The sequence below is a fragment of the Paroedura picta genome, chromosome 7, assembly GCF_049243985.1.
Source record: "Paroedura picta isolate Pp20150507F chromosome 7, Ppicta_v3.0, whole genome shotgun sequence".
NCBI classification, from domain to species: Eukaryota; Metazoa; Chordata; class Lepidosauria; order Squamata; family Gekkonidae; genus Paroedura; species Paroedura picta.
In genome coordinates this window covers 101,755,170-101,777,533 of record NC_135375.1, presented here as the reverse complement: position 1 = coordinate 101,777,533, position 22,364 = coordinate 101,755,170, and the positions used below count along the sequence as shown (strand labels likewise).

The 22,364-nt window shown below is 51.8% G+C and overlaps 1 protein-coding gene across 2 annotated transcripts; it reads left to right on the top strand.

Annotated features, from left to right (window-relative positions):
• Positions 1-50: 50 nt before the first annotated feature.
• Positions 51-22,054, top strand: ENO2 (enolase 2). 2 transcript variants are annotated; one of them, XM_077345760.1, is made up of 12 exons: positions 51-184; positions 8,091-8,193; positions 9,115-9,210; positions 9,424-9,482; positions 14,100-14,169; positions 14,571-14,704; positions 15,499-15,721; positions 17,088-17,285; positions 18,248-18,449; positions 18,575-18,683; positions 20,362-20,420; positions 21,059-22,054. In XM_077345760.1, the coding sequence occupies exons 2-12, from the start codon at positions 8,109-8,111 to the stop codon at positions 21,126-21,128; spliced, it is 1,305 nt and encodes a 434-aa protein (XP_077201875.1). In that variant the 5' UTR covers positions 51-184; positions 8,091-8,108; the 3' UTR covers positions 21,129-22,054. The 2 variants fall into 2 exon arrangements, with proteins under 2 accessions (XP_077201875.1, XP_077201876.1); XM_077345761.1 differs by lacking the exon at positions 9,424-9,482.
• Positions 22,055-22,364: the final 310 nt, after the last annotated feature.

Genomic DNA, 22,364 nt, shown 5'->3' with positions numbered 1-22,364 from the left:
ACTCACCGCCGCGCTGCGTCACGTGCCGCCGGCCGGGCCCTATCAGGGGCGCCTCCCGCCCGCCCGCCCGACGGCCGCCGCTCGCCCGGCCACTACCGCCCCTGGCTCCGAGGACGCCGCAGCTCCCCCGCCCGGTCCCGCCTGCCGCGCAGCCTTCGCCTCCCGCAGCCGCCGCCCCGGGCAGGTAGGTCCTCCCGCCCGCCCCAGGGCCGCTGGGTTCCCGAGGGGCAGGCCCCCTCCTCGCCCGCCCCGACGCGTGTCCCCCGGACGACGGCAAGCCCGCGCAGCAAAATAAAGCCGCCACGCGCACATGCAAGAAAACACAATCTGACGACGCTTTTTCCCGACGGGGAGCACAGGCTGCGCAAAGCGACGGGCTTCGGCGCGGAGTTCCGCTTGCGCGCCCTTCCCGGGCTCGGCTCGTGCCGAAGTTGCTGGCGCCCGGCTTCTCTCGGGGGTGGGGGGGGGGCTCCTGTGGCGGACGCTGCTGCCGGCCCCGGCGGGACGCCAACCTCCCGACGGGGAGACGAGAGGAACCCTGAGCATCGAGCTGTGCCCCGTCCCCAATTGCTCCAAGCAGGGGCGGCTCGCAGGCAGTGGCCGCTGCCCGTGGCGTGGAAAGTTATTCCCCGGTGGTGGGGTTTTTTTTTTTAGGGGGGGGGGGTTGGCGGGCGCCACTTGGGGACGAGTGTAGGGAGGGCGCCCATCGCGCTCTGTTGAGCAAGGCTTATCGGACAGCGACGGGATGCTGTGCACAGCAGTGCTCTAGGATGGCTGGACGAGAAGAGACCCCGCGGAGCGGAGTCGCAGGAGGAATCGGCTGGGATGCGGCTAAGCGGGCCTTCTGCCCCCGCACCTCCGCCAGCACGTCGCGTCGCCTTCGTCCCAGTTGCCGGGGCTTCCCTTAACACCCCCCACCCAGCACCCCTGATCTGATCCAGCCCTCCCCTCAGCTGCCGCCTCCGTTGCTTCTCTTGGCTCCTGTTGTTTACTCTGGGAAAGGGAAGGGAGGAGGCATCCACCCCAAGGAAAGAAGGAAGGGGGGCTCTGGGGAATGGTTGTCTGACGTCCCCCCCCCCCAGGAGCTGAAGGCAGCAGCACCTGAACCGCTTTTCCCTCAGGACTGGAAGGAAGGCCACACTATGCCGAAGAGTGGCGCAGTTGTTTGATCCCGATCGCCCGATCAGGAGCATCAACGCTAACGGGACGCTTGTGTTTGCGCATCGACACAGGACAGGGCCTCCAGTGCTCTTCCTGGCCCTGAGCTAGGGAAATGTGTGCAGTTCTAGAAGCCAGAGTCCCCCCCCCCGCCCCGTATCCAGAGCATCTGTGGGGTCAGACAGGCCACCAGCTCCCTTTCCTTGCGCAGAGCATCTGCTGGAGCAGCTGACGGCGGGGGGGGGGGGATGCTGGTCCAGGCGGCGCTGCAGAAGATGGTAGGAGGGGAAGGCAGGCTCCTGAGCGGGCTCCAGAAAAAAGCCCTGTCCGAAACAGTGCAGGCTTTTCCCAACAGGCAGGCCGGCTCCATTCAGGCCATACGAGATGGAGATTTGAAACCTGGCTGCCCTGTACCTCCGCCATAGCCTGCTGTTCCCCGGGCTACTCCCAGGCCTCTGCTCTCCTCCTCCCCCCTCCTCCTTTCAGGACTGCTGCGGCCCGTTTCCCTCCTCCCCCTCCCTTCCCTCGCCTGTCCTCTGCGTCATGCACAATGCAGGTGGCTGGGTGTCTGTAAATCTCTTCCGGACACGGGGTAGGGTCAACCCAGCACTGACATTCTTAACATTAAGTCTTCCTTCCAGATTAGAGCTGTTGCTAGCCAGAGGGCTTAGCAGCCGGTAAGAAGGAGGCCGCTGGGCAAGGAGAAGATTCTGGCGGCGGCTGGTGGAGGGTGAGGGCAAACAATGGCCCTTCCACCATTGCTTTCCCCTGATGGCCGCATTGGCCCACTGTGGACCATCCTTCTGCGAAGCGATAAATAGATACAGATCGAGGTTTCTCCATTTAATTGATGCCTCAATGCAGCTTATGTTGTTCTCCCCGCTTTCATTTTTTCTTCACAACAGCCCTGTGAGGTGGGTTAGGCTGAGAGAGAGCAACTGGCCCAAGGGCACCCAGCAAGCCTCCATGGCAGAGTGGGGATTTGAACCCGGGCCTTCCCGATCCTAGTCTGATACTGGAAGGGCTCTCAGGTTTCCACAGGAATAGGGCAAAACCAATACGTGAACCCTTAGCCAATCCGGAATGCTCCATCTCTGCACTCAGGGGCAGCGGTCAGTGGTACAGAAGAGCTGATAACTACTTAGCCCTGGAAACCATCCAAATGGAGAACATTTGGGGAATCATACAACCAGCACTCTGAGATCCTTAAAGGACAAACAGCTGCTGAAATGTGTAATAATTTTGGGGCGCCAAGGAGTTGCGCAAGCGCTGATCCTGTCCTTGTAGACAAGATAGGAGAAACAGGAAGTGGTTAGAACTTATTTAGGTGTTTTTCTTCCCAAGGATGATAGGAAGCAGCTTGCTCTGACCTTGTCTATTCTGTTCTCACAACAACCTCCCCTGCGAGGTAGGCTAGGATCAACACATGGGGGAGAGACTATTTGTTTTTAACATTAAAATCTGAGGTTGTGTCTCGGGATAGGGTGGAAAACAAGTATAATTATAAATTAAGGTGACCAGATTGTCCCACTTTTGGAAGGACATCTGGGGGTACCTGGCAAATTGTACTTCTGTTGAAATTAAAATATATATATTACAATACTATTTTTGCGTTCTATGCATTCTATTAAACTTTTTGTTGCTCCATATAGACCAAATTTTTAATCAAGAACCACCCCCCACATTGGTCCCACTTTACCAATGTTAAAATCTGGTCACCTTATTATAAATAAACAATTAAATGTGCTCACGTGGGCCGAAATACATGTGAAAAGATTTCTTCGTGGGAGATCACTGCAATTTGGGGAGGCTTTACTCTGGCTGGCATTTTGTCCTTTCTCCAGGAAACCCAAATCTTTTGCTTACAGTGGGAAAGATTGACTCGAAAGAATATATCCCTGCAAACTGCATGCCCAGCAGAAGAGGGAACATGGCACTCCATCTCTGATAAGCAAGACAGCTGACAGAGTTGGTGATTCCAGGCAAACACACACAAAGTTAGGGTCTGGGCATGGGGAGGGAATTCAGCAACCTCACAGCTTTCACTCATAATGGGAAGTTTCTAATCCAGGAATTCCCAATGAGGCTGAGAGAGCTTCCTCATGGCCTTTCCCAGAAGTTCGGATGGCCTCTGGCATCACTAGACATCACTGGAACCCCCTTCCCCTGTTGCTCTGCAGGCCTGGTTTCTTTCTCCACAATGGAAACAAATGATTGATTGGCTGGCTCCATATTCCCACTTCTCTGAAGGGGCATGTCATCACTTCCAGGGTTCCTCGAAGCCTGGAAAATATTTCAGGGGCTCCTCCACGGGCAAAAGGTTGGAAAAGGTTGTACTTGAAAGCACATGGGCAGTGGCAGGAATGTTTTGAACGAAGATTTCCAGGGGGCAGACAATGGGGTCCCCTGGGCCCCTCCCAATAGTAAGTCCAAGATCGAACATGAGGAAGTGTAAAAATGGCTGAATAATTGGTCAGATTATGTTTCTTTGCATCATTTATGCAGGTCACAGAATCTGCCTTTTCCGTCCAGGTTATGGGCCCTGTCCTGCTGACGTGCGGCAGTGAAATTCTAGCATTTTGTCAGCGACCTCTGCAGCAGCTTGTGCGCTTGGCTCCCTGCCAATGGAGATGCGTGCAACTCAAAGGGAAGACATCTGGATTTCCTTTCCTCCTCCCCATAACTGGAGAGCTTCCTTGCTATCTTATCGCTCGCTCCAAGGCATCTGTACACTGCCAAAGGCAAATTTGCTTCAGAGGGCAGTTGCAGGAGAGATTGTGGAGCAGGCCTCCAGTAACAAGACTCTGTTATGTTCATCAGCATCTAGGGCAGGGCCACCCCTCATGTACCCTTGTGATCTATTACAGATGCATTCTGGGCCCTAAAACGGCAGAGCACGGGATGCATATTGACGTTTTCCTCTTCCCCCTGGAGCCTGCCTTCAAAACAGCTGACAGCTGAGCCCTTGGAAATTACTTTTCATGCCATGGCTGTCTTCACAAGTGACCACATTTGTGCAGCCGGCTTTTCAGCAAGACTGTCCAGCTTGTGCTCCACGTGGTTCACTGATCAGTGGTCATGTGGCATTAAAGCCACCTCTCCACATAACTGCTGTATATGTAAACAAGAGACCCAATCTCTCCGCCTTATACCAATTCAAACCCTTGTTCTGCCAAGGACAGTGTCGCCTCCTCTGACTGGCAGCTGCTCTCCCTCAGAGGCCTTTTTGTATCACCAATTTCTTGATTATTTTAACTGGAGGTAGCAGGGATTGACCTTGGGATCTTATGCTCTACCACTGAGCCATGCCCCTCCCCCAATGAAGATTTCTCCTCCTGAGTCAGGCCCTTGATTTGTCTAGCTCGGTGTTGTCTGCTCTGATTGGCAGCAGCTCTCCAAGGTCGCGAAGTGGAGTTCTCTCACCTCTTATGCCCTATTTTAAAATCCCCCAAATGGAACCTGGCATGCAAAATGGATGTGCCCCAGTTCAACTATGCACCTCCCACTGTTCTCTGACTGAGCATCTCTGGCTAACCAGTGAGAGCCAGAGTGGCAAAGCGGTTGGCGTGCCAGGGGTGGCTCTCGAGAGGTCCAGGGACCACAATTCCAATGATCCTCTGCCAATATGTGCTCATGGGAATTGTAGCCCATGGATATCTGGAGAGCCACAGTTTGGCCACTACTGGACTTGAATGTGGGAGACCCCGATCTGAATCCTCAGTCTGCCATGGAAGTTTGCTGGGGGACCTCGGGCTAGTCGCACATACTCAGCCTGACCCACCTCATTGGGTTGTTATGAGGTTGAAATGGAAGACAGGAGAACCACCTAAGACACTTTTGGTTCTCCAACAGGGAGAGAAACAGGGATATACCTCAGCAAATAAATGAAAGCCACACCATACTGTAGTTCCCCAGGTATTTGGGGGAAGACACGACTAACGTACTAGTTTGATATGGATTTCTAGTATATAAGGTTAGGTTGAAAAGTATTGCTGCTGGGGTTCCAGTTCATATGTGCACAGGTGTATTATGATCAAAACATATTTGTGTCTTTGGGATTAGTGGATGCCTACAGACAAATTCTGTCATTAACATGTTGGGGTGCCTTAAAAAAAATTATTATTTTGCTTAAGAATCGCCTCTTCTTCGTCTCCCCACAACAGATACCCTGTAAGATAGGTGGGGCTGAAAGAGCTCTGAAATAACTGTGACTGGCTGGCCTAAGGTCCCCCGGCTGGCTGCATGTGGAGGAGTGAGGAATCAAACCTGGTTCTCCAGATTAGAGGCTAGTGCTCTTAACCAGTGGTCCCCAACCCCCGGTCCAAGGACTGGGACCGGTCCGTGGATCAGTCGGTACCGGGCCGCAGCACTTCCTCGTCCTCCTCCCTGGCTGCTGCCTTGGGAGCTGCCTTGCCACTCTGCCGCCAGCTCACCTTTGGTGCTCTCCAGCAGCCACCCCTCAGCATGGCACTGTGCAGCTGCTGTTGGCAGCACCCCCCAGCAGGCAACAGAAAGTCAGGGGCACCAGCGGGAAAGCAAGTGGAGCAGGGTCTCAGGCAGCGGTGACATCCCTCGGCATGAGGGAAAGGGGGAAGAAGAGAGAGTTTCACAAACTGGGCAGCAACTGGAAATCGTGACCTGCACAATCCAGCCTATATCAAGCCAAACCAGCCAGCTGGTTTGAGGGGCAGGGACATCTGTGAGCCATGACGTCACTTCTGGGAAGCTGGATGTTAAAACTATAGAGTTCAGTGATTCCTAGAGTGGTTACACTGCACACACCAGTGCCATTTTTTTCTCCACTCAAAAGCAGCAGCAGGCAACAATACTTGCCAGCAGGAGGTCTCCTGCCATAGCAGGAGGCCTGGCAACCCTGCCAACCAGCCATGTAGGCAGCCCACAGGTGCGACCACAGCCTGAGTAGGGGAGTGGGATTTATATCCAGAGAACCAGCGTAGTATAATGGTTAAGAGCAGTGGCTTCTAATCTGGTGAGCTGGGTTTAAGTCCCCTTCCATCCACCTGCAGCCAGCTGGAGGTGACCTTTGACTAGTCATAGTCCTGCTAGAGCTGTTCTCACAGAGCAGTTCCTCTCAGAGCTCTCCCAGCCACCTCACAGGGTGTCTATTGTGGTGACAGGAAGGGAAGGTGATTGTAAGCTGCCTTGAGATTCCTTTGGGCAGTAAAAAGAATGGTATAAAAACCAATGTTCCTCCTACCTACAACTATCCCTCATAGGGACAAACATCAGTCGAGAGATGGGTTGGTTGAAGGCCCATGGAGTAAAAACCCAAGTTGCAGAAAGGAAGGGCAGCAGAGGGAAATGGTCAAAGCCCAGTCTGGGGACATCAGAACAGAAAATACATTTATCTCTATTGGGGCTGACACTTCTCTAGCCAGTGTCCTTCCTGAGAGGGAGATGGTATATATTCCCTTGTCCCTCTTAGTTATTTTAGTTATTTATATCCTGCTGATAAGGGAGCTAAAGCAGCTGTTGGTATCATTTTCCTCTCCCCTCCTCTTATTCCTCACATCAACTACTTCAGGAGGATAGGTGAGGCCAAGAGACTGGGTGACGGACAGTGGGGTTGCAGTTGCCAGGTCCATGTTGGGAAGCTCCTAGAAATTTGGGGATGGAGCCAGGGTTGGGAGAGACTATAGCAGCATACAATGCCCCAGAGTCTACCCCCCAAAGCAGCCATTTCCTCCAGGGGAACTGACCTCTGTAGTCTGGAGATGAGCTGGAATTTCAGGGGATCCTCAGGCCCCACCTGGAGGCTGGCATCCCTACCAGACAATATCAAGTGAGGGATTCAAACCCGGTTGTCCTAGGTCCCTGTCCAGCGTTCTGATCACTACACCACACCAGCCATGGCTGGTCCCAGTGGGTGGAGTGTCTCTTCCCATCAGCCGTCTTTGGACAATTGACATTTTTAGCAGCGTGCTCTCTTGTAGGGGTTCTGTTTCTGCGCACCTGCTGGGCCAGTCTGTAGATGGTTCCTTCCTGAGAGGACGGGCCTTCCAGAGAGAACTTCCTGAGCGAGGTGGCCTTCCAGAGAGAACTGTCACCTCTCGCAAATGGCACTTAGTGCTTCATTTGTTCCCATGTCTCCTGGGATGCAGCCACTGAGTCCCTTTCTAACCTGGGGTTAGATGAGGGGCCTGAGAGGGTGCCCAATCCGTGTTCCTTGGGAACTCCCAAAGGGAGAGTTTCCACAAACCGGGGAATAGGCCGGAGTGCTTCCAAGTGAGAGGCTATTCTTCCCCTCAGGCACGCCCCGCGCCATCTCTTTTTCTAGAAACAAAACCACTGCAAATGACCTGAGGTGAGGCAAGTCGAGACAGGCAAAAGGGATTATGATTTCAGATGGGTTTGTGGAACTGTCTGCCACAAGACAGGGGGGGGGGCAATAGCTTAGGTGGCTATAAGGTTGCCATAAGGTTGCCGCTCATAAGGTTGGCAGCTCATAAGGTTGCCAACATCTGGATGAGCTCTGGAGTTGTCTCAGAATTACAACCGTGACTGCACCACTCGATGAAAAACAGTTACAAGTAAGTGCAACCCTGTTTACCTCCAGACTACAGGAATCAGTTCCCCTAGAAGAAATACATCTTCAGAGGTTAGACTCTATAGTATACCACTGAGACTGGAAGAAACTGAGGTCCTAGAGTAACATCATAGCTAAGCCTTCCCCCCCTTCACTACTCTGTCCTCTGGCTCCACCCAGAAATTTCCATGAAAACCTTATCTGGGCAACTCTGATATTCTTAGGAGACCTGACAGTCTCTCAGATATACTTGGGTCCTCTTTGCATGACAGCTGGAGCTTGGCTTGTAGAAATGCCTTTCTAAACAGCAATTATTTCCCAGTCATCCCTTTTCTCTCTCTCTCTCTCCTTGGACTGCCCACTTGACACCTCTGTTCTCTTCCAGAACGACCCGACTTCCACGATGGCCATGGAGAGGATCCATGCTCGGGAGATCCTGGACTCCCGTGGGAACCCCACTGTTGAGGTGGATCTGTACACTGCGAAAGGTGTGTGTGGATGCGGGGGAGGCAGGCACCCCAGTCTCAAAAAAACCCATAGTTCTGGTGTCGTCCCTTGAGAACACGCAATTATTATTACTTCTCAAAGAAGAAGAAGAGTTAGTTTTTATACCCCACTTTTCACTACCCAAAGGAGTCCCAAAGTGGCTTACAAATCCCTTTCCCTTCCTCTCCCCACAACGGACACCCCGTGAGGGAGGCGGGACTGAGAGAGCTCTGAGAGAACTGACTGGCCCTAGGTCACCCAGCTGGCTGCACGGAGGAGTCATCATGGTGAATCAAACCTGGCTCTCCAGATTAGAGGCTGCCCCATCCCAGTCATCTCTTATAAAGTCTAGTGCAGGTACTTGTTAGGCCTGTGGGTACCTTCTGAAACAGCATGGAGGACACAGCCACAAAATTGCCACAGAAGAAGAAAAGTTGGGTTTTTATATCCCACTTTCTCACTACTCAAAGGCATCTCAAAGTGGCTTCCAATCGCCTTCCCTTCCTCTCCCCACAACAGCCACCCTGTGAGATAGGTGGGGCTGGGAGACATCTGAGAGAACTGTGATTTGCCCAAGGTAACCCAGCATGCCATGTGTTTCAGAGGGGCTTACAGTCACCTACCCTTCCTCTCCCCACAGCTGACACACTGAGAGGTAGAGGAGGCTGAGAGAGCTCTGAAAGAACTGCAGCCCAAGGTCACCCAGCTGCCTGCTCGAGGATGAGTGGGGAATCAAACCTGGTTCTCCAGATTAGAGGCTGGTGCTCTTAACCACTGCACCAAGCTGGGCAGATGATAGAATCCCAAATGTCCGGAAAAGAGCTTGAGGCTTGCTTTTTTATATAACAACTTGAAAAGGGTCCCGGTCTTAAATCATTTCTTCTCTTCCTTTCCCACCTTCATATTTCACCGATCCTCTTCAGGACTGTTCCGGGCAGCTGTCCCCAGCGGAGCGTCCACCGGCATCTACGAGGCTCTGGAGCTGCGTGACAACGATAAATCCAGATTCCTCGGGAAAGGTCGGTTCTGTGCAGTTCCCAAAGAGGTCCCAAGTGCGTGTGCGTTTGTGTTGGTGTGTGTCCGTGTGCTGTGGCCAGCTCTGGGACTGGCGATGGTAGCGGGCGTGTGCCAGCGAAGTGACCAGGAAGAGCCCGGTTGTCATGTGGGCCAGTTTCCATCTCTGTGTCTCTCTGCTTTTCTCTGACACTCTCTGTGTCTTTTTCCTTCTCTAGGGGTCCTGCAGGCGGTGGATCATATCAACAGCACCATCGCCCCTGCTCTCCTGAGCTCTGTAAGGATCCCCTTTGGCCCTTCAGTTTCTCACCAGCTTCCACTTCTTGCATGCCCTCACTCTCTCTCTCTCTCTCTCTCTCTCTCTCTCTCTCTTTCGCTCTCGCTCTCCCCACCTCTCTTCTCCTTTCCTTTCCTTTCTGGGTGCCCGGGAACACCCTGTGTGTGTTTGTGTGTACCTGTGTGCATCGTCAAAGAGCAGTGTTGAAGCCTTTGATGTGACCAATGTGGCTTGTAGCTAGAATTGGGGGGGAAATCTCTTCCTTTGAGAACTGGCACCTCTACCTCCATGCCTGGGGCACAGAAATCATCATCATCATCATCTTTCTTTTTATAACGCACCCTTCCCAAGACCAGATAACTTGAACTCTCTGCATTATCTATGCAGCATGGGATTTTTATTATTTTTACCTAAAGCAGTCTCCTTTTGGGAGTGACAAACATGTTTTTTAAAGGCCTGTTTGTTCTCAATACACCTTTAAAGGTTTTTAAATAGTTTAATATCTGGTCAAGTTGGGATTTTTAAGAACCTCATTTTTAATCTGTATGAAATATACACCTGACTTTTTTCAAGTCAAACTGCAAGCATCTCTTAATAAAGTTCTTAAGAATTAAAAAAAAAAACCCACCCTTCCCACAAGGCTCAGGGTGGGTAACGTCAATTCATAAAATACAGGCATTTTTAAAATTGCAGTTTAAAAATAGTCCATAACTAACCCATACACCACTAGTTAAATCGGCCTTTCTCACCACTTTTTACCATTGAGAAACCCCTGAAACATTCATTGAGAAACCCCGAGAAACTCCAGAAGTGGCACAATCATTTAGAACAGTGGTCCCCAACCCTCGGTCCATGGCCCGGTGCCGGGCCACGAGAGCTTCGGCAGCAGGCCGTGGCTCCCTCTCCCCACCCCCCCACAGCGGGAAGCTCGCCAGGCCATGAGCAAATTGGCCACTGAAGCAGCCTATTGCCCAGCAAGCTTCTTGCTGCAGGAGGGGGGGAGGGAAGTGCGGCTGCTGGCCCAAACACGCATGCATGGACGTGCTGCGCATGCATGTTTGCGTCCAACGGGAGCGCAAATGGGCATGCATGGCAGGTCCATGCGTGCGCGTTTGCGGGGCTGCCATGTATGCGAGGGGCCCCAGGTCGCCCTCTCCCCCACCCCTTGCCAACGGGACGCAACCTGAAAAAGGTTGCGGACTGCTGATTTAGAATATGGTCGGGAAGCAGAGCTGTAGACACGCCCACCTGGGGCCCCTCCCTTTCCCACCCCCTCCAAGCCCATCATTGGCCGTTTTGGAAGGGGTGGGTGGCTCAACACGACCATATGTCCTCATATCATCCAACAAATGCTTAACAAATTTTAAAAACATATACAACATTAATAAACTCCCTCCAGGAAACCTCTCCAGGGCCTATTCCGCACACAATAGATAATGCACTTTCAATGCAATTCAGAAGTAGATTTTTCTGTTCTGCACAGGAAAAGCCAGCTGCCAAAGCATATTGAAAGTGCTATGTGTGCGGAATGGGCCCAGGGCTCTCAAGAATCCCCAGGGTTTCACAAAACACCTGTTCATAAAGCCTGGGTTAAATATTAAAGAGGGTATCCTTTTGGGGGCAGATGTTTCTTTTCTCAATGTTCCGATGGATTCTTCAGGAAAAGCCGGCCAATTAGATGTTATGGGTGTCCCCTTCCTGGCCTCAGCCGAAGACCTGGTGGCATAGCTCTGTCTTGCAGACCCTGCAGAACTGATTGAGGCCCCACAAGGTCCTGATCTCTGCTGGCAGAGCATTCCACCAGGGTGAAGCCAGGGCTGAAAAAGTCTTGCCCCGGCTGAGGCCAATCTCACCTCTCAGGAACCCAGAGCATATTTTGGCCCATAGACTGAAGTAGTCTTTGTGGGGAGTAGTGGGAGAGGCGGTCCTGCAGGTATGATCATCCTAGACCAGTGGTCCCCAACCCCCGGTCCGGGGACCGGTACTGGTCCGTAGATCAGTCAGTACTGGGCCGCGGCTCCTCCTTGTCCTCTTCCCTGGCTGCTGCCTCAGGGGCTGCCCTGCCACTCTGCTGCCAGCTCACCTTTGGTGCTCTCCACCGGCCGCCATGGCTGGAGCTCCCCCTCGGCGTGGCACTGCGCAGCTGCTGCTGGCAGCACCCCCCAGCAGGCAGCAGGAAGTCAGGGGTGCCGGCAGGAAAGCAAGTGGAGCAGGGGCTCAGGCGGTGGTGACGTCCCTCAACAAAAGACTACCCCTCCCCTTGGGCCTCAGTAAAATTGTCAAGCATTGAACGGTCCCTGGTGATAAAAAGGTTGGGGACCACTGTCCTAGACCATTTGGGGTTTGAAAGTCAGCACCAAAAATGGTGCCTGAACGCCATTTTCCCCCTAACACACACAGAAATTTGATGTTTCTTCAATCCTGAATTGAAGCCATAGCTAAAGGTGGATGTTTTGATCCTCCTGAGGGTCAACCCCTGGCTTCTAAGAGACAAGAAATGTGGAAACAGTCTAGTAAAAGCATGGGTGTTGCACAATGCAATCCATTGCAGAGGTACTCCATTCTGATCCCTTTGAAATCAGCGGTCTTACACAGGACTGAATCTGCACTGGATGGTGCTGGTGAACTAATCCAGGCCGCAGAAGATTGTGAGACTCCTGGACTTGGGCATGAGGGCATTTGTTGGTGTGTGTGTGTGTGTGTGTGTGTATATATATAGAAAAAAATATAGAAGAGCTATAAAAGAGAAAGCCTCTTGCGGCGCAGAGTGGTAAGGCAGCAGATATGCAGAAAGCTCTGCCCATGAGGCTGGGAGTTCAATCCCAGCAGCCGGCTCAAGGTTGACTCAGCCTTCCATCCTTCTGAGGTCGGTAAAATTAGTACCCGGCTTGTTGGGGGGTAAACGGTAATGACTGGGGAAGGCACTGGCAAACCACCCCGTATTGAGTCTGCCATGAAAATGCTAGAGGGCGTCACCCCAAGGGTCAGACATGACCTGGTGCTTGCACAGGGGATACCTTTACCTTTTTATAAAAGAGTAGAACAAATCCTGTTCAAAAGTCACTATACATTGCAGGGCATACAAAACAAACAAGCCAAAACTTTCATTCAAGATTCCTCCTCAATCCAGGGATGGTCAAACATGTTAATGGACTACAGCATTGGCAGGGGCTCATGGGAATTGTATTCCATGAACATCTGGAGCGCCACTGTTTGGTCGCCTCTACAACAGTCCTTCCTTCAGCTATTCTAACTTCTGAACATTGTAACTGTCTTGCCACTATATTATTAATTTTCACCATGACTACATATTGCATATTGCGCACCTCATGTCAGCTGTACATGTCAACTGTAACATATTGGCTATGACCAATATAGATCAAATCCAAATCCATCATTCTGTATCTCACAATAAAAAATAAAATAAAAAATATATGATTCAAATACCAATTCTTTATCAATTTCTACTTAAAATTCTATTCTCATTCCGCTTTAACATTGTAAAACATTTGCTGCGTATTTGTATACTATGTTAAAAGGCTTCTCATTCTAAATTTGCCTTCCGCTTTCATAATAAACTTCCCCATCTCTCCTCAAACTCTGAAATTGATTTATTTTTCAGAGATGATGTTCATGTTGCCATCACTGCATAGTCACCCATTATGTTATCCCATTCTTCTAAACCAGGACTGGCATCAGAGTTCCATTTTGCTGTAGCTAACATTTTCTTATGCATAGGGATTGTAATGCTATAGGGCTGGGCCCACTGGAGTGTTTCTCAAATGGAAGAGTTTCGTCCAAGGAGGGCGAAACTTGTCATTTCTTGTCACTTCTCTCCTGCTGCAGTCCCCCCCCACACACACCAGCTGTTCAAATGATAAAATTATGACCCCGTCCCCTGTTTTTCACCTCTTGGCCTTGTTCTTATCTCTGTATGTTAGCCCATCTATGTTGGAGTACTCTGAGGCAGGAGTAGTCAACCTGTGGTCCTCCAGATGTCCATGGACTACAATTCCCATGAGCCCCTGTAAGCATTTGCTGGCAGGGGCTCATGGGAATTGTAGTCCACGGACATCTGGAGGACCACAGGTTGACTACCCCTGCTCTGAGGGACTATATTCTGATGAGGGGTGGGGAGACCAGTTGATTTCATTTGTTTGCTCTTGCCTCAACTATATACCTGGTAAGAATAGCACAGTTTTAGAGGCCTTGCAGAATTTTAATTGCTCCCTTAGCATCTTCCACCAGATTGGGGCCAGGGCCTTTTCAACCCTGACCGAGGCCAGATGCACTTTGTTTGGCCCAGGGACCAAAAGCATATTGGCTCTTGGTGATCTAAGCACTCGTCTGGGGGTTTATTGGGAGAGGCGGTCCTTCATATATGCAGGGCCCAGACCGCGTATGGCCTTGAAGGTCAAAACCAAGACCTTGACCATCTTCCCACTGGCACACCTGTTTTCAGGGAGGTGATGATAGGAGCCCTAAACTATTTTGACTCCTTTGACTAATGGGAAAACAGACCTTGCTTACCTTCGGAAAGGGCAAATCCCTTCACAAACCACCAGTGTTTGTCTTTTTCTTGTCGTTCTCTGGTTTAAGGGGTGTTTCTTTCCACAGGGCCTCTCCGTGGTGGAGCAAGAGAAGATTGACACCTTCATGCTAGAACTGGACGGAACGGAGAACAAATGTAATTCCATTCTCTCTGCTCCATAAGGAGACAGGAGTTTGTGGGGGAGGTTTGTTTTCAGAGGGGAGTCCTCCGACAGTGCAAGCTCGGTGCAGAGTCTGAGGGCAGGATTCAGTGCTCAGAATCTAAGCCTTCGCAGCAGATGCTCAGGAGTAGAAAGACGGTGGTAAGATCCTCAGGGACAGGGAACTGTGGTTTTGGCCTAGTAGTTCCACCATCCATGGCTCTTTCCCCTGGTGCGAGGAGCCTCACCCTGACGCAAGGGGCTCCGTGGCATCAGCAAAAGGCTTGGGATAGCACCACCGCTAGACCACTAGTTCACTAGCATCCCACCCGACACAAAGCTCCTTTGGCGGCAGACGAAAACGGACTTGTTCTTTCTCCTTTTGGAACGTTTGCAGCTAACTTCGGAGCCAATGCCATCCTGGGCGTCTCCTTGGCTGTGTGCAAAGCGGCGGCTTCAGAAAAGGACGTCCCTCTCTATCGGCACATTGCGGATCTGGCTGGAAACGCAGACCTAATCCTGCCCGTCCCCGTAAGTAATCTACCTCTCCGGATTTCCACAATGGAGCACAGAGGGGCGAGGAGGAGAGAAGGGTCAGTAAAGAGACTGCGAGTTACTGTACAAGGGATCTGAGTCCTCCCCCCCAAGAAAAAATCCCCTACTACAGACCCTCTCTGCCAGTTGCATATCTGCTCGAACTCATGGCTCTCAACCAAGGCTGCTTGAACTCGTGTCAGGTCTGTTCAAACTCATGGCTGCCAATCAAGACACTTGGGGGATTTGGTTTTGGGGATTGCTAAGCCAGAATTCACAGCACTATCCCATTAGAATGGTTTAGAATCAGTCCTTCTCCAACTGGCAGTGACTCTCTGGTGGTCTCAGGCAGAGAGCCAACTTGACGTAGTGGTTAAGAGTGGCAACCTCTAATCTGGAGAACCAGGCTCAATTCCCCATTCTTCCTCCACATGCAGCCAGCTGAGTGACCTTGGGCCAGTCACAGTTCTGAGAGCTCTCCAAGGGTAATTAAAAGTGGAGTACAAAATTAAATAAATAAATCAGCTCCTCTTCTTCCACATCACCTGGTCATTTTTACTGGAGCTGCTGGGGATGGAACCTGGGACCTTCTGCATGCCAACCAGGCGTTCTACCACTGAGCCACAGTGGTGGAGCGTCTGAGATCACACCTCACTTTGGAAGGCAGTTGGGGCAGGGGGAAGCTGTGGCAACTTAACCAGTTTGGAAATCTCTTCAAATCTGTCATGCGGAATGTGGTCCAAGTTGCAGTACTGAGTTTGAACTTTTGCTTTTTTGGGGCATCCTCCCAGGCGTTCAACGTGATCAACGGGGGCTCTCATGCCGGAAACAAGCTAGCCATGCAGGAGTTTATGATCTTGCCGGTTGGAGCAGAGAGCTTCCGGGATGCCATGCGCATTGGTGCAGAGGTCTATCACAACCTCAAGAGCGTGATCAAAGACAAGTATGGCAAAGATGCCACCAACGTGGGAGATGAAGGAGGCTTTGCCCCAAACATCCTGGAGAACAGCGAAGGTGAGGAGGGGAAACAACAGAGCAGAGAATCCACCTCTTTTCCTCTTGATATCAGGGATAATCCAATTCCCACCGATTTCCACCAGACAAATTGTTCTCCATCGCTGTCATCTTGGTTTCTGCTCAAGTAAAGTGGTTTATAGCACAATAAGACATTAAAAAAACCAGTATAGTGCAGTAAAAAAAATTTAAATATCAATAGTGCTGTTCCATTTTTCATTAATTTGCTACAAAGGCCCTTTGAGAAAGGCAGGACCTCAAACTCAGCCAGAAGAGACAGACTTTCTTCTAAACTGAGGCAAGAACTGGCAGGTTCACACCAGCTAAATCTTCGCTAGAGCCAATTCCCAGTGGAAGGCAGCTTGGGTAATCTCAGGATGACGGATCCCAGTGAAGGTGATCCTTAAAGATCCACACAAAGCCTGGTCTGAAGGTCTTGAGAGCCAGTGTGGTGTAGTGGTTAAGAGCAGCAGATTCTAATTGGGAGAACCATGTTTGATTCCCCACTCCACCACTTGCAGGTGACTTCGGACCAGTCACAATCCTCTCAGAGCTGTTCTCAAATAGCAGTTCTCTCAGAGCTCTCAGCCCTACCTACCTACAGGATGTGGGCAGAGGAAGGGAAAGTTGTTTGTAAGAAACTTTGGGATTCCCCCAGGTAGTGAAAAACAGGTATAATAAAACCAATTGTTTCTCCCTTCTCCTTCTTCCTCTTCCTTTCCTCGGTTGATTTTTTAAGTGGTTGGTGCTTCCTTAATCTCTACTTCCACAGGCACTGCCTCCTTTCTTTATACAGTTTTTGAAAAATTGATTTTAAGTTAAAAATTGTGCAGAAAATATTCCATGTGACACCCAGAAATGGTCAATAACAGATAGATGGTAGGGATTTGGGGAGTGAGAAATCATGCAGAACCCTCTCAGTGCCAATCACAGACCTGTAATGCGTGACTCAGTTTCCTTATCCTAAAATGAGCAAAACTGTGGCTCAAAAAGATGGCCCCATGTCAACCTTGTAGTAACTCTGTTCACCCATGACAGTGAATACATGTGCTTTCTGCACATATGTGCATACCAGGGATGCGGGCTTGGCTAATCCGAGAAGAAAAAATACCTTACCCTCCTTGCATCTTTGCTGCATCTTTGCTAACCTGATTTGCCTCGAAGGAGCACACTTTGGCTTTTTATTATGGTTGTCTCTGCATACCATGCATCTCGCCCCAAATCAAGTCTGGGGCTGTTTGCTTTATACTGATCTTTAGGAAACCCCCCTTCTGAGGGACACCAGGAACTCTTAGGAGACCTGCTGAAATGTTGCCATGGCTCGCGAATCTAAGCTGCTCTCCCTCCCTTCCTCTCTGCCACCCAGCTCTGGACCTCCTCAAGGAAGCCATCGAAAAAGCCGGCTACACCGACAAAATTGTGATTGGCATGGACGTGGCCGCCTCAGAGTTTTACAGAGATGGCAAATACGACTTGGACTTTAAGTCCCCGGACGATCCCAGCCGCTACATCTCGGCCGATGAACTGGGGGACCTCTACCAGAGCTTTGTGCGAGATTACCCAGGTGAGTCCCCAGCTCCCAAGCCAAGCCCTCTTTCTAGAGGGCCAGATCATGGGAGGGGCGGGAGGGGGGGTTGGCCACAACAAGGCTGGCAATTCTCTCCTCCCTGTCCTGCTTTTCAGTGGCATGGGAGTAAGATGCAGTAGCTGACCTGTCAATCAATCATTTGCCATTTCCATTGTGGAGAAAGAGACAAGGCTTGTAGATCAACAGGGGAATTGGATTCCATTGACTTCTACAGATGCCAGCGGCCATCTGGTCTTCTGGGAAAGACCGTGGAACCCCTAGAGACGTCTTGTGGAACCCCAGGGTTACCCAGAACCCTGGTCGGGAATCTCTGGGCTAGAGACTAAGGGTGAGCGGTTCGGCGTGGTTCGGCCGCCTTGGCGATCACTGAAGCCCGAGGCAGCCAGCGCTGTGGCTTCGGTGATCGCCAAACTGCGCCAAACCGCTCACCCCTATTAGAGACTATGGAAGTTGTATGTTGGGAGAGCTCATGGTCCTTTCTTTATGGAACGCATAAATTTTTGAGGAGCAAGAGGAAAAAGGAACTCCAAATATGGGCATAATTTTATCAACCTGGGGTGATTGGAAGTTGGACTATGGGGTGATTGGAAGTTGGACTATGGAAGTTGTATGTTGGGAGAGCTCATGGTCCTTTCTTTATGGAACGCATAAATTTTTGAGGAGCAAGAGGAAAAAGGAACTCCAAATATGGGCATAATTTTATCAACCTGGGGTTGATGAAGTGTCAACATAGCTACCAGAAGTCAGTTCATTCACTGTAATGAATGCTGAAGTTATAGTTGTCACATTGAATGTTAAAGCTATGGGATTAAAGAGCCACATTCCAAATTGTGTGAACTGGCCCTGTATTATTCATATTGTTCTCCCATGGTCTGGGCTTTCTGCCCTGTTTTCATGTGTGCGTCTTCACCGTGAGCATCTCCTTCGTGCCCTTTCAGTGGTCTCCATCGAGGATCCCTTTGACCAGGATGATTGGGAGGCCTGGTCCAAGTTCACGGCCAACGTCGGGATTCAGATCGTGGGGGACGACCTGACCGTGACCAACCCCAAGCGCATCGAGCGAGCCGTCGAGGAGAAGGCCTGCAATTGCCTCCTGCTGAAGGTCAACCAGATCGGATCAGTCACCGAGGCCATCCAAGCGTAAGTCCCGCCCACCCGAACGGCTCCACGCCCCAGCAGTCCGTGGGCCCTTCAGCCCGGGTCCTCGCGACCCAAAGCCAACCCAGAAGCCAAATGACTGACTTCCTCCTTGTGTGTCCCTGCAGCTGCAAACTTGCTCAGGAGAATGGCTGGGGGGTGATGGTGAGTCACCGATCGGGGGAGACTGAAGATACCTTCATCGCTGACCTGGTGGTGGGACTCTGTACCGGACAGGTAGGTTCTGGCTGGGGCGGGCCTGGGGGGGGGGGGGAGTCTCTGTTGCAGGACATCCAGGAGGATGGAACTGTGGCTGAGGCTGTAATGAGGGTAATGGCCACCCTGGATCTTCTTCTCCGGCTTGCACTGCAAAATATCCCAGGTTAAGGAAGGGACCGGCAGTGCCGTGAAAGCAACACCCATGCCAAAGTGTCGGGTAGCGGGTGACATTAACAGGAGGAACTTTGGGATCAGGGTAGAAAGCAAGCAGCAGAGGCAGCTCTGCCAGATTCGAGGCCGGGAACAGATGAAAGGGACCCAGTGAAAACTATGTGAAGATCCATGCGCTCTTTTACGAGCCACCTCATCGGCACCCTGTGGCTTCGGCACAGAGGGGTTCTTTTTCTTGCTGCCTGCTGAAAACGCATCCCTTTGAGTCAGAGCTGGGCCGAACTCATTTCTGCCGTTCCCTTGTTCTGAAGGAGGAGGAGAGTGTTCTGTGTCGTCATGTCAAGGTTGCTCTCCCACACAAGCTGTCAGCAGAATGGTGGTGGGAGCAGAAAGGCAAGCCCTGGGAAACTCGGCGCCAGTGTTGGGTGGATGCTTAGGCCTCACCTGAATGACTGTGGCCGTGCCCAAGGAGGGCAAACCAACGGGCTGCCTGAGGAGATCTGGGTGTGAAGGGGTTAAAGAACGGCGGCTTCAAATTGGGAGAACTGAGTTTGATTCCCCACTCCTCCTCCGCATGCAGTGAGCTGGGGAGATCTGGGGCCAGTTATGGTTCTCTCAGAGCTGTTTTTGCAGAGCAGTTCAGTTGGAGCTCTCTCAGGCCCACCTCCCTCAGGATGTCGGTTGTGGGGAGAGGAAGGGAAGACGATCAGAAGCCACTTGGAGACTTCTTCAGATACTGAAATGCAGGGTATAAAAACTAACTCTTCTTTTAAAAAAAAGATTTAGGAAGAAGAGCTGTTTTTTTATACCCCGCTTTTGACTACCTGCAGGAGCCCCAAAGTGGCTTACAATCACCTACCCTTCCTCTCCCTTCAACAGATACTTTGTGAGATAGGTGAGGCTGAGGGAACTGTGACTAGCCCCAGGTCACCCAGCAGGCCTCAAGTGTCTCAAAGTGTCTTACAATCACCTTCCCTTCCTCTCCCCACAACAGATGCCCTGTGAGGTAGGTGGGTCTCAGAGAGGTCTGAGAGAACTGACTGGCCCAAGGTCCCTCAGCTGGCTGCCTGTGGAGGAGGAGAAGGGAATTGAACTTGGCTCTCCAGATTACAGGCCGCTGCTCTTAACCACCGCAGCACACTGGCTCTCAGGCCCACAGAATGCAACCAAATCACTAGGCAGCAAGGGGAAAGGGCTGATGATGATCTTGGCTGAGAGGGGCTTGGCTTCCCCTTGGCTTCCTGACCCGTTCATTGCGAACAAGCAGTATTGAGCGGACTGCATATATAGCAAGGCTTTGCCATCTTCTTGGGCAGTGCAAGGGACCTCTGGAACAGCATCGAGAGATTGTGCTTGTAAGGAGGAAGGAGCCTTCCTGCAGGCTCACCGAGGCCAAGGAATAAACCGTGGTTTGTTATGCACATGGAGCGGACTAACCAGAGTTTGTCAAGCTACAGGTCAAAGTGTCAGATAGCGAGCACCTGTTCTGAGGAGGTCATTTCAACAAAGCCCTTGACTTTTGCAGATAAAGACTGGAGCTCCATGCAGGTCTGAGCGCCTGGCGAAGTATAACCAGCTAATGAGGTAAGAGGAGAAGGGCAGGCAAGAGAAATGCACATCTGATTGTCACAGAGGCAAGAATGCTCCTTGCCGGAAATGGCCAAGGCTTAGTACATGGGACCTCCTGATCCAGGGATGCCCTGGAACTCAGTCACGATTGCAGTGTTGCTGGCAGGGGCTCGTGGGAATTGTAGTCCATGGACATCTGGAGAACCACGGATTTGCCACCCCAGGTTGTGGCCTAGCACCGTAGACTCCATCCTTCAAAGCAGCCATTTTCTCCCAGGGAAATGAACATAAGAGAAGTCATTTTGGGTCAGGCCAGGCCAACACTCAGTGAGCCTCAGGAGGTCCACCTGCAGGGCCAAAACTCGAGAAGCCCTCCCACTGTGGCCCCCCAAGCACCAAGAACAGAGAGCATCACTGCCCCCAGACAGAGTGTTCCCTCTATACCTTACGGCTAACAGCCACTGATGGTCCTCTGCTTCATATAAGAACATAAGGGTCCATCAGGAGGTCCACCAGCAGGGTCAGAACTCCAGAAGCCCTCCCGCTGTTCCCCCTCCCCCAAGTACACACAGCATTGGTGCCCCAGGCTGTGTACCCCATCTGTATCCCGATGGACCTCCAAGCGCCACTAACCCTCTGTTTGTCTTCTGCAGGATTGAGGAGGAGCTGGGGGATGAAGCTCGTTTCGCCGGCCACAACTTCCGCAACCCGAGTGTCTTATAAGCGCAGCCCTCGGCCCGTTCTGGCTCGCCTGCTGACCCCCAGTGCACAGACTCTTGAGTGCCCCGTAGGCCACCCCCTCCCTGCTCCCGTCTCCCGGGTCTCCTCTCTAGCAAGCCAGTTTCCTGCTCAGCACCTATGAGTTCAGGCCCCCCCACTGGGATTGCACCCCCTCCCCCCGAAACATCAAGAATGCAGTTTCCCTCCACCCGTCACGGTGCAGTTGTGCCAGCCGGCTTTCGCGTGTGTCGTGCCGTGTCTGCCTTGTAGGGCCTGCTTGAGTCATCGTCACATCCCCATGCCCAGCGAGCGTGTCCGCCATGCGGCGAGCGAGCACCGGTTTGAAGGCCGCCCCTCAGTAAGAGCGCATGCCGAGCGTGGTCATGGGTGTGAGCGCATTCTGGATCGGCGCTTTGTTCCTCAGTAGGAGTTTTGTGTCGAAACCCGTGTGCCGCACAATGTCCGTCTTTGGCTGTGGCGTGTGTGTTTCCCCTCGCCCATCCCTGTGCTTCGTTTTAGTTGCGAGTAGGGACGTTCGCCGGTGCATGAAAGCTCGGTTGCAAATGTGGACTGGTGGGTTTTCCCCCTCGAATGCAAAACGGCACATCGCTGTGCGACACTCGGGTCCTTGCGCCATGCTTTGTGGGGTGTTGTGGGTCCCTGCATTGTGGGCGTGTCATTGCGGCAAGCACCAGCATCCACCTCGGACAGCTCCCCTTCCCGCCGCCCTCTGGATGTCCGCTCCCTCCCACCGCTCCCTCGCTCTTTCCCCGGGCCCATCCTCCCTCCCACCTCGTCCGCTTCGACCTGTCGACCTCCTGATGTTTCACCTTCGACCGAGCAAACAGTGACAAGCAATGGGAACAAAAGAAATCCACAGAAACTCAACCAACTGACACACCTTCCACTTGATTAAATTCTGTTTCACACCGGAGCCTCCTACCTCTGCATGAAACATAGCTTTAGTTTCTTTCTTTTTAGAGGTGGAAATGCGGGAGCCCCCGGGAAGGTGTTTGCCAGATCTTCCAAGCCATGCACCTTGATGAAACCCCCGGGAGGTGAGGCCCACCAGATCAGGGGGTGGAGCCTGAAAGAATAGAGGTGGAGCCTAGAGATCCCTGGGGAAGGCAAAGAAGAGCTGACAGATCTGGAAGCCACTTGGAGACTTCTTCAGATAGTGCAAAGCAGGGCTGCTTCTTCCCCCCCAAAAAAAGATTTAGGAAGAAGAGCTGCTTTTTT

Excerpts from the sequence above, each read along its gene's own strand:
- ENO2 (XM_077345760.1), top strand. The coding sequence starts at position 8,109 with ATGGCCATGGAGAGGATCCATGCTCGGGAGATCCTGGACTCCCGTGGG. Across the intron at positions 17,286-18,247 it reads CTTTGTGCGAGATTACCCAG|TGGTCTCCATCGAGGATCCC; the intron begins GTGAGTCCCCAG and ends GTGCCCTTTCAG. Across the intron at positions 18,684-20,361 it reads TGGGACTCTGTACCGGACAG|ATAAAGACTGGAGCTCCATG; the intron begins GTAGGTTCTGGC and ends TGACTTTTGCAG.